Source organism: Plectropomus leopardus, chromosome 15, assembly GCF_008729295.1.
Source record: "Plectropomus leopardus isolate mb chromosome 15, YSFRI_Pleo_2.0, whole genome shotgun sequence".
Classification (NCBI taxonomy): Eukaryota; Metazoa; Chordata; class Actinopteri; order Perciformes; family Serranidae; genus Plectropomus; species Plectropomus leopardus.
The window spans coordinates 10,659,073-10,671,401 of record NC_056477.1 but is presented as its reverse complement, the minus strand read 5'-3'; the positions used below and the strand labels follow the sequence as shown (position 1 = coordinate 10,671,401).

General features: G+C 38.1%; 1 protein-coding gene across 1 annotated transcript in view; it reads left to right on the top strand.

Moving 5' to 3' along the window:
- Positions 1–12,329, top strand: part of pgbd5 (piggyBac transposable element derived 5) — a 29,660-nt gene that overhangs the window by 4,641 nt on the left and 12,690 nt on the right. Inside the window, exons 2-3 of the mRNA XM_042502284.1 lie at positions 4,333–4,763; positions 11,066–11,200. Of these exons, the coding sequence (XP_042358218.1) occupies positions 4,333–4,763; positions 11,066–11,200 (566 nt within the window). The remainder of the gene's footprint in view (positions 1–4,332; positions 4,764–11,065; positions 11,201–12,329) is intronic.

Below are 12,329 nucleotides of genomic sequence, written 5' to 3'. Positions count from 1 at the left end.
TCTTACCATTTGCAGAGCCATGTGGAAAAACTGCACACCTACACAGAGACACAAAGAGAAATTTGATCATTTTCTCATTTAAGCATTTATATGTAAAGAAGGCTACGCTAAAGTAGCAACTGCTGACTGTTGTTGGATATGTTTTTAAGACACGCTTGTCTAAATATTCAGAAAACAAAAAAGAGTACATATTTCAATCCATTATGAGACCAGGGTATGCAGAGACAAAATAAAAACCAAAATAAAATGAATAGCATATAAAGCAAACAAGATGTTTATGCATGACACAGGAAAAAAAGAAACCCTGAAAAGTATTATATCTTTTTTCCATAGTGATCTAATGACTCATTTGTCATTGACTATAACTAAATTCATATCGTACTAACCATATATGTATGTATGTATGTTTTATATGTGTGTGTGTGTGTGTATACAGTATATATATATATATATATATATATATATATACACATAATATGGAATTTCTAACTTACAATATCTTGCAATATGAAAATCCCATACTGTTTCTTGATAACACAGGCAAAATTGACATTAAAGGCATATAATTTCAAATTTTTACTTCTTGACTTGTGTTTTGTTGGTATATAGCAGAGAACGGTGAGAAAGCATAGCTGGTAGTGTTGCACAGATACTGTGAAAAATGAGCTCTGACACTGTTTCAAGTACCCAGTATTAATATATATTAATGAATCATCATTTTTGACTACACTACTGTATAATGACATAAAAATACTTATTTCTATCAATATTGTGCTATTAGTTTCAGTATTTTGCCCAGAAATAGCTGGGATTTGTCTGAGAATGTATTCAGAAATCGCTCTCAGACTCATGTGCTCTTTCTGTAATTTCCTCTAAAAGCTGAGCTTAAAGCACGTTGCGTCTACATGCAGAGTTTATCCACCCCAACTACATATTAATCTCTCATTCTTAAATCCATGGCTATAAAAGCTCTACCAGGCAGCTGTTTGTCCTCGCCAATAGAAATACTACAACAGCTGATAATCATGAGGGATTATACTTGTGTCAGTAATGTAGGTGGAATTTTTAAATGTGGGAAATTGATATTTCAAAGCATCCCTTGTAGAGACCCATTAGCTAATATTAGTAGTCTGAAAGAAGAATTATGTAAACGTTGATCCAGTTTTATCAGCATGATGTAGACTTCTCTGTAGATCAGCTGACAGGGATGTATAAAGAAGATCTATGGAGGAAGCAGACTGAAACAATTCCATTATCCATAAAAATGATGAGTTCTTCCTCGGGTTGTATTTTTGGCTTACTCCTGAGAGGAGCCGAGGTGAGTCATTTCGCCTCGGTGGACCTTCCATCTCAATGTCTGATGTTTTTATGGAGGAGTGGCCCGCTCCGAGGAAGTCATGCTGGATTTTACATTCAGCTTTCAAGTCTAATGGAATGCAAATGAGCGGATTTCGAGCTGTGGCCCGACTACTTCTGCTGTCTTGGCCGCAAGCATCAGCTTCGTGGGCGTGCTTGTACTTCTCTCTCTGTCTATTTTCCCTCTTCTTGTTCTCGTCCACATGCTGCTTGAATAGTGTACCATTTAGGTTTAATCCTCGTGCATGTTGTCTTTAACTCAGCATGAAAACACTGAAGCAAAAGTCCTTCATTTCTGTGGTTGCAGACACTCAGGACTAAAGAAAGGATAGAGACAGAGAGAAAATCTTGTTCGACTCTGTTCAGAGATAATGAGATCGTGCTGTTCAATTGAGCCTGAAGTTGTTCTTCTTGACGTCCAAATTCCCTTTCAGGGATCCAACAGCCTTAGAGCAAAATCTCTAATTTACTAGAGCATACACATCAAGCCAGTCACTGCATTGTGTATTGATTGTGACTTAAATGCATAGCCGAAAAGCTTGTGCACAGAAAGCTTTTAAATGGAAGGTAAATGTCACTTTCAGCTCAGTAAACCAATGAGTGACAATATACAAAAGAGTGAAAATAGCTGCATAGTAAAGGATGAAAACTTTCAAGTCTTACTGGTTGAGGCGACCACTTAGTTTTCAGCACTTTGAGTCACTTTAACCCTAAAGCCCCTGAACACAAAAGCCCAACTTACTGATGTTGCAATTTATTTCAACCATTTATCCTCTCATTTTTAACCTTTCGTCTGTTATCAGTTACTTACTTTTTCAACTGTTTTGCTATTACTTTAAGGGTATAGTTCACCCCAGAATCAAAAATACATATTTTTCCTCTCAATCTATCAATTTCGATTGTTTTGATGTGAGTTGCTGAATGTTGGAGACATCACCTGTAGAGATATCTGCCTTCTATTCAATATAAAGAAACTAGATGACACTCAGCTTATGGTGCTTAAACCACCAAAATTTACATTTGAAAAATTATGGAGGAATGGCTTCATTCAGTGGGGCTTTTTGTGAACTTGTATATACAGTAGTGTTTTATTTCCCTTTCATTTTTTTCAATTGTTTTTTCACCTTTGTACATATCTGCACTATTTTTCACTTTGGGAGGCCGACACAATAAATTGCACCAACACCAATTTTTGACTACGCCATTGTTTGTGAGGAGTTTGTCGTAGAACCCTGTGACACTCAACAGCAGTGTCTCTTTCCACAAATCATAACACTGTTACTCAAGATAATCCACAGACCTTGTTGTGAGCAGTTTCCTGTAGGAACTGTTTTCTTTCTATCGAACTACACCCGTAGGCTAACCTGAGCTAGCTAATGTTACACCTTGGCCAAGCAGGATACCATTAATGTTTATATTAATGTCAAGAGCACGAGACTGTCATCCATGAATAGATTCATGCCTTCTCCTGCCCGGTGATACAATTGACGGCTGTAATTTGGTAGAAAGAAAATAATTAATGAAGCTGCTCGCAAAAAGACCTGTAGATTATCTTGAGTAACCTCATCAGGATTTTTGGAAATAGACATTGCTGTTACAGTTATTCCCATTACAATTTATGCATCTATGCTCGAAGCAGTTTGAGTTTGAGTTGCAGGGTGGGGATTTCATCAGTCAATCTGTCTGTGGTTGGATCGATCAGAGCTAAGCAGATTAGATCCATAGATTAGAGAAGCAGCTGCCGCAGAGGTGAGTGAAAGCAAACTTTCCATGAGAAGGCAGCAGGTTTCATATTAAGTATGTTGAAAAAAGAATGGAAATGAGACTAAAATGACACTAAAATGAGAATGGTTTTGAAAAGAAATAGTGCCTTGTTTTTGTATGAATAAATTAATATTTCACTGTCACTGTGCCTGGTATTGTGCTGCATGTGTCTGCGAGTGTTGTGCTCTGTATAACATAACAGTATATATTTCAACAGTGCTCCTAATGAATGGTCAAGCTCAAAAAAATAGAAAATTAATATGTTGCAACAAATGCTGATAAAAATAGATGAATACTTGGGGAACCTTGTGTTAAGTTTTTCAGATTTTTTTTTTTTTTTTGTTAATTTGAGCATTACAAACTGAGCGCCATCCACTTCAATTATATTACAACATCTCAACAGCTGATATCTCCAACACTCGGCAACTCACAGCAAAACAATCTAGACTGACAAACAGCACTGCAAGTAAGAGGAAAATAATGTTTTTGTAACTGTCCTTTTAAGGTCTGTTGTGTTACATGAGTGTTTGCAAATCGTCATTTAAGTGCATCCATTATTTGGTTTTAAAAAGGCAAATGATGCTGTTTAAACAACCCTTTCTCTGATCAGCTGATACATGACTGATAGCACGACTTCTGACGCCTTTCTTTCATGGGTCACTATTGACACAACTATCAGATCATGACTTCGACTGCCATAACACTAAAGCAACAAGACACTCTAACCTTCAGCAAGTGTAGAAACGCCACACTGCAAGGATGACAGTGTGGTGGCTGTCATGTCGTGTAAACAATCTAACCGCTGCCCTGGGCCTCTGACACTAAAACCAAATGCTGCTGTGGCTGATTCATGCACAAGCACAGCGATTATGTGTAAATGTGTTCTTCTGATGATTTATCACAGTGTAAGATTACCTTAACTAATGGATGTTGTCTCTCTTTTATTGTTTCTTCTCCTCTTATGAGATGACAATGGCATTTATGTAAGCAAGAAACAGTTTGCACACATCCCACACAGCCTTGACAGTGACGGCTCAACAAAATCTAAAACTTTTATTCAGCAAAGTCAATCAAATTGTAGGCATGATGCCCAAATTTAAGGGATTAAGTGACAGTTTTGTCTCTGAGTTAGCCCATATGGGACTCTCTATCTGTCAGTCTGTCCATTTCTCTCTGTCATAATCCTTTTTTGTCCTTCCTGTCCTGTTCCAGGCCCCGCTCAGAAGATGCCGGCCACTGCCACAGCCTTGGACTTCTTCCAGCTCTTTGTCCCGGACAATTGCATCCAAAACATGGTCACCCAGACCAACATGTACGCCAAGAAGTTCCAGGAGCGCTTTGGCTCGGACGAGGGCTGGCGTCCTGTCACAGCTCAGGAGATGAAGGCCTTCCTGGGCTTTGTCATCTCCACCAGCGTGCACCGCTGTGAGTCGGTGCTCAGCATCTGGAGCTCAGGCTTCTTCAGCAACCGCAGCATCGCCTTGAAGATGAGCCAGGCGCGCTTTGAGAAGATCCTCAAGTACTTCCACATTGTGGCTTTCCGACCGTCGCAGGGGAGCAACCAGGGCCTGTACAAGATCCAGCCCTTCCTGGACTCTCTGCAGCAGTCATTCGGCTGCACCTTCAGACCTTCACAGACACAGGTGGGTGCACTCTCCTGCAGGCGTCATTTTCCTAAAGTATCTCATACTTTCTAAAGTATCACATACTGAAGATCAAGTTTGATACTTGATCTTCAGTTGGCAAACCACAGACAAGTTTTTAGTTTAACCTTTTGAAACTTGGGCAAATTAGCTTGATTTCTTTGGTTAAAATGGCAATGAAATAGAAAATGACCCAAAAATTAGCAAGACATTAGTTAAAAAAAAACACTACATGAAATTAGTTGAAAATTCCCTAAAAAATAGAAATATATATATATTATAATATTAATGATATAATAATTATGATTATTATTTTTTAGCATAATTTTAAATATGTAATCATGATAACTATAAATAAAGCTTTTTCCCTAGCTTTATTATTTTTACCAAGATTTTTTTCCCTAGCTTTAAAAAAATATTTTATAAATCTTTAAACCAACCATAAAAATGTCTTCATTTTTATGGTTGGCAGTGTACGTTCACTTTATGTTTTATTTATTCACTTTTAATACAGTGTCTGATGAGTTCCCTAGTTACCTTGTGAAAGAAAAATGTAAAGGTAATTTGCTCTTGAAGTAGGGTGAACCGACTAAACAGCATTAGTATTTGGGTTAAGCAGTCATTGTTAACAGACCTCCCCTCCAGAGGACTCACTTCTACTTGTTTTCAGTTGCACTGTATGCCTAAGAGCTACATTTATGCAACTGGGGCAGTGAAACGCCAGCCTAGCTACTCTATTTTGGGTGGGCTGGAAGTTTATTTGACTCCTACTTTACTTTCTTCTCCAGATGAACAGCAGCACTGCAGTTTCTAAAGAGGCAGCAAGTAAACAACCTGATTGAAGTAGAATCTCAGATTAGCCCGTCTATATTATTATGTTCTTGTTCAGCTTAATTACTGTGAGAAAGAAAAAATATGAGATGTGCTCAGTTTGAGCAAAGAAAGATAGCAGCAATCGCTCAGCCTTGTTTTCTTAAACCTGATGAAAATCAAGCTCAAAGTGTGTGCTATTAAGAGCAGAGTGTTGTGGCAATTCACAGAGGAAAGAGAGATCATAGCATGTCATTTGCTCCTGATTGTCCCAAATTATAACATTTTGCTCATTACTCACTCATGGAAATGGTTACCATAAAAGTTGCCAGAAGAAAATGTTGGTATTGTATGTTTCATATGTATCATATCAGCATTTCTAAAGTGATGTAGTTCTGATCACATGTAAAAGAGCCAAATTTGTCATGTGGAGGCAGCTTTTTATGCACCAAACGTGGCTATTTTGAAGCGACCTGTCGGTGTGGATAGTGGCATGAAAAGTGATTGTTTTTTTTACAGAAACAATGCAGCATTCTAAGCTGTAATTGTGCCATGAAAATTGGATATTATAAGCCAAAAAAGGTCTTTGACAAACCATAACCAAGTGATTTTTGTACCTAAACATGACCACACATAAATTATAGCATTGTTGAAACGTGAAGAAATGTAAATGTCAACATATCTGCTACATTCTGGGCTTTCAATAGAGCACCAAACTCCGACTCCAAAGACTTACTTTTGGGGGGGGGGGGGTGGTTTTTTTTTTGTTTTTTAAAATTAATTTCTGAAAAAAAAAAACACATTAATATTAAGCCAACATATTTTGCCATTTGCAATAATTTCTTTAAAAACTGGAAATTTCTTCCTCACCGACTTGAAAAGCAAGACTGCAGACTGAGGCTGGTATGGCCGGCCCTCTGTCTGACAACCCAACCTCCATCTGCTTGTTTAATATGCAAGGCTCTATATATAATAGGGGGTCCCTGCTCTGTGTCTATTTCGGGGGTCCCTAGCCTGAAAAATGTTGAAGACCCCTGCACTACAAAAAAACACACATAATAATATGTCACTAATGTTACAAATCTGTAGTTTGCTGAAAATTACATAACCTGCATTTGTTCTTGCGATAGGGTTGCATAAAAGTCACACAAAAACATTTTTCTTCAAATGGTTTTTGGTTCTTTATTGGAGGACGTAGTTCATTTCACTGAAGGGCATTTTTATTCGGCTGCATGTTCTTCCATCATAATAAAAAAATAAATCACCTGACGTATTCAAAATCTGGCTAGAAAGAGGGTACCCGGGTTGCCTAATCATATCCCAGCGGGATCTTGATGCCACCCCTGCAGACACGTTCAAGCTCTTAAAAATTAATGAATTTCTGGGAAGTAGTTGATTAAATTACCTCATGCACTGCGAATGTTTTAACATAATCTTCACTGTGAGAGATGATGTCAGTCCAGTGATGCATTTGGGAATACAGTCTCTTAACAGCAAGCCCCCCCCCCCCCCCCATATCACATCAGCTCTGTCATTGTAGAGTCAAAGCAGTTTGAATGTAAATGTTGATGAGTTTATTTCATTATGAAGTGATAAAGGGCTTCACTTCAGTGCTCTGTATCCACTTAGATCTAAAACTGACTAAACTGAGACAATGAGGGCAGACCGGCTGTCAGACAGCGTGTGTGTGTGTGTGTGTGTGTGTGTGTGTGTGTGTGTGTGTGTCGTTAGCAGAAGAGACGTACATGTGTATCTAGGCCAGTTTGTTTTATCTGTTGGTTTTCTGTGCCAGGGGCAGAGAGCGGGCCCAGATAGTGAGAGTGACGGAAACTGTTGCTCCACAATGGAAAAGTAATCTGTCCATTTAAAGACTGATGCAGAAGCAAGGAAGCAAGTTGATGTAGTGGTTTCAGTTTAGGCTGCAAATAATGATAAGTATCATAATCGATTGATCTGTTGATTATTTTCATAGCTAATTAATAAATAATTTAGTTTCTAAAATGACAGAAAATAGCAAAAAAAAAAAAGGGCAATGCAATTTCCAAAAGTCCAGGTTGAAAAATTTGAATATAAACAGTGCAATATAATTTGGTTTGATTTGAATTACTAGACAGAGTTTGCTCTTTTGGAGGCTGTACAAGAGGCATTTTGGTCATTTTGGCTTTAAAAAGGGACTGTTTTGATTACAAAGATAGTGGCTGATTAAAGGTTCAGTGTGTAGTGTAGGATTTAGGGGCATATATTGGCAGACATAGAACATAATATAATTAGTATGTTTTCTTTAGTGTTTAATTACTCAAACGTAAGAATTGTTATGTTTCCAAATTACCGTAGAATGACTCATTTACATATATCTAATTGAGGAGCAGGTCCCTGTCGATGGGGATGGCCACCGTTGACACCCATCATTAGCCGTCCCTCTGGGACGAGTCGAACAACATTGGAAAAAGAATTATTTTTAACATGAAACAGCTTTATTCACTGGTTTTCCTGGTTTACATTGTCTGTTCTGTTTGTTTAGGAGAGGAAGAGACCTCTGCGGACAATTAGGATCCAAGTAAAAACCCTTCTCAACATCTGGATCCTAAGAGAAAAAATATACATACATTAGCAGACGATTGGCTAACAGCCCGTCAGCAGCTGCCAGGATCGGAGAAAAACTGATTTGTAATGTGAAACAGTTTTATTCAGTTTTGTTACCGGTTTAAATGCCTTGGTCCTCTTTTTTTTTTTTTTTTTTTTTTGGAGTAGAAGAGACCTACATAAAATATGGCTCCCAGTACACTGAAGTAATCCTAACCAGGAGTTTCATCTGCTTGCAATCTGCAGTCCTCATTGTCATGAAATCCTTGTTCATTTGTTAAAGGCTGAAATTAGAGAATTTGGGGCGCTTTTTGCTTTAAAAAGGGCTATTTTGATAATGGACATGATGGCTGATTAACCTGCAGATCAACAGATCAATTAATCAACAAATCAGCTCAGCTCTATTTCTAATTGTCAAGAAATGAACAAAGGGGGGATGTGCATCATCCACATTTTTTGTTCGAATATAGGACAATTCTTGATGTGAGTCTGTGTGGCCTGGATTTATCTGCCACTTAGCATTATTCAACATGATGTGTGTGTGTGTGTGTGTGTGTGTGTGTGTGTGTGTGTGTGTGTGTGTGTGTGAGCATGAGTGCTAACGTGTGAACAGCATCAGTGCTGAATATTAGCATGTTATGTCAGCTCCTGTTGACAGCGACGCTTCACATTGTCTGTCAGTCTTGCAGTTTTGCAGTCGCGAACATGATCTGTTGACACTGCTTTGTATTGATTTGCAAGTGTTAAATCTTTGAGAGCATTTGTCACAGTCCTCACAGAACATCCACTGCAAGACAGCAAGTTGAGTGGATAGATTGATTTTTCTCCTGTCTTTGTCCAGTGAAGGATTAGTAAACCAGTGCAAATGATTTATTGGAATCATTTATGCGCAAATGTCTAGCAGTTAGGATATGGTTTAGAGAAATATCACTGAGAGAAGTGTGCTGCAGTAGCAATTGATGTGTAGCAGCAAAAGGAAGAGAGGTTTCTTAAAAGGTCGTTGTGGTTTGGATGATGTCATCCATCCAGAGGCTAAAGAGCCTCATTAATTTTCCACTTGTATAATCCATAACTCAGTATTTGACTTGGAAATGACTTGTTGCTCCCAATCCTGGAGCAGGAGAGAGCTGTTGGTCACTTCTCACCTCAGCCTTAGTCAAATCATGATGGAGTGGGAGGAGGCAAAGGCGGGTAAGACACCGGAGGATGGGAGAGGCATTTGAAATGCAAATATTTGTCTTGTGGCTGCATCTCTGGAAAATATTTTGCCAGGATTTATGTGTACCAATTGTCCAAGAAAGGGATAGATAATATTTGGGTTTTTTTTGTGTGTGTGTGTGTGTGTGTGTGTGTGTTCTGTTAATGCCCCTCTTTTGTGTTTGTAAATGTTTGCCAGTTTTTAATACTTTTGTTAATCCCTGTTGGGAAATTTGTCCTCAGTATCTCATCTGACCTTATCTAAGTAGGTAGAGACAGTGAGCAGATCTGGGAAATAATAAAGGTACAAGTGGAACATGGCTCACTTCAGCCTGATTTTGAAGTTCGACATGTCTTCAATTATGTTCGTCAATTTAATTATTGACCACAGCAGCAAGTGGCTTTTTGTCATGTTCTCCTAATTTCTTGCAGTATGTGGGAATTTCCTGCCAAGTTGCTCATTGCCTTGTTTCGTGTTTTTGAAATTAATCAAACCAATCTGCTCAGGTTTCTAGGGTTTAAATGCTTGAAAAAGGTGTCTGTACACAACAAAAGAAAGCTGATGTTAATCCAGGTTTCACAGGGTTACTTAGACTAGTCAACCAGTCAAAATAAATGAAAAATAATAATAAAGCACTTAGAAAACAGTCAAAATGAGCATGATTTAATCAACGAGATTTAAATATTGTCCAAAGAATATTGTGTATATCAGTGATTATCAACCACGCATCGTTTAAGGAGTTCTAGGGGGTACCCATAAAAATTCGGAATATTTTATTTTTTTCACAGGTCTGCTTGGTGTGTAATATATATTAATTTAGGCGTGCTTGACATGAAAAACAAAAGCATTGTTTATTTAACTAGTCGACTTATCTCTACAATAGACTAATAGATTAACTGAGTAATTGTTTTAGCTGCACTTAAGTGTTTGTTTTAAACTTGAACAATGAAAAGCATGTAGATAAGCTGAAACTGCGTGTCCCTTTTATATTTTTATGTATTTATTTTCCATCATATTTAATTCTTGATAGACCAATGTTGTTTTGTGATAACTTCTCTGAGAGTTTTTCTCTCGGGGCTCACTGAATTTACTGCATCAGGCAAAAATCACACCCAAGTTGAAAAAAGGTCGAGTGGAGTAAACAATATTTTTCTCTATTTTGTCTATTTTATTAGATGTATTTTTTATTTTGTCTATTTTGGTTTGGTCTGAAGCTAGACTAGTCAAGCACAGACCATGAAAGTTCTGTTTTTACTTTGTTCATTTTGTTTTTAAGTGGTTTAGAGAGAAAGATGCAGACAAAAATACTGAAGCGGGTAACATAAATGCAAATGTGAAGGATAAGGAAGAAACTGAAACAACAGAAAAAACTGAAGGTACACTTCTGAAGGGTTATGCAGACAGATCGGCACAGCTGAGAGCGTGTTTCAGCCGAGAACAGTGTTTTTTTTCTCTCGATTGTATCACATTCAAACACATACAAGACTTGTGAGGATCCTCAACTGGCTGCCTTCCCTCTCTAACCCTTCGCTGTAATGTTACATCATCAACACAACCTCGTTCTTATGCCAAGCACAAAAATACTTTTTTATTCTCTTTTCTCAAGGCCAGCTATTCTCCAGGAACACAATGTGTACTTCACTTGTTACTTGGTTATGTAAAAATCCACTAATACGACAAACTTACAGAAATGCTGCCTGTTTGTTTCCAGGTTCTTCACGAGCCCTTGATAGACGAGGATCCGGTCTTCATCACCACATGCACAGAAAGAGAGCTGAGGAAGAGGAAGAAGAGAAAGTTCAGCCTCTGGGTTCGACAGTGTACTTCCACTGGATTCATCTGTCAGGTAGCAGCAAAAAAATACTCAAGGGAAAAATCACAAAGGGATTGTGTGGCTTTTGCTGACAAAAAAAGAAACTTTGTAATTCTCGAAGCACCTGCAAAATGGGAAATGCACCCATAACTGCGCTGCTAAGCAAATAGCGTCCTGGTGCTCCTGTACAATTTGCACATATTTAAATAAGCAAATGCATATATTTGTTTTGAAACTGGTGCATTTCTGTGCAAATTAGCCTCAAGTCAGATGACAAAGATCAGGGCTAATAAGGGCTATTACAATGAAATTACTCAACATATCCTCATAGAACTGTTTGTATGGTATCTTACGAATTAGTGCCCCACGAATGAATGTAAAGTTATGTTGCTAATGTAAAGTTACAGAGGTTAAGTTTAGGCAAAAAAAAACTTTCTGTGGCTAGGTTCAGCAAGAGAAACATGGTAAGGATGAATCTTAAAATGACTTAAACTTCACTCAAAATTCACATGGTTCTAAACACAGCTCTCCTTGAGAAAGTCCTGGAGAAAAGTCCAGTGTTTGTGAGCCTTTCACCACCACAATCTACCTCTACCTCTGCTCTGGACCGCTTCCTTGTTGACTACCATCAGTGCAATTATCATGTGATCAAAGCCTTTGAAAATATGTGGGTTATGCACAAATTACTGGCTCATGATTATGTGGGATATGCACAAATTTGAGTGCATCAATTTTGGTGTGAAAATGTGCAAAAGGTTAATGAGAACAGCCTGAATTATTAAACACTTAAGAGAACTAAAGCACCTTTATAAAAAAGACTTTTCAGGGATAAACGCAGCAGAGATTGAAAGGCGAAGGCAACATCAAATGCAAAACATCAGGCATATTGTACTCAACCTCAGAACTTTCTGGGTCATATCATTAGCTATTATTTTTTGTGAATCAGACCTTGAGATGGGACAGATTGGGGTTGCAAGTGATACATTGAAACTCAAAAGGGAAATTGGAATATCTGCTCATGAGCACACCTGGCATGGCGGTTTATGGTGTTATTAGTGGCTGCAATGTGTTCTTCGTGAATTCACCCCTGACTGTACTCAGCAATCTAAATCAAGGTTATTTCAGGTCTGTAGTGCAAAAAGAAACAAGAGGTAGTGAAGAC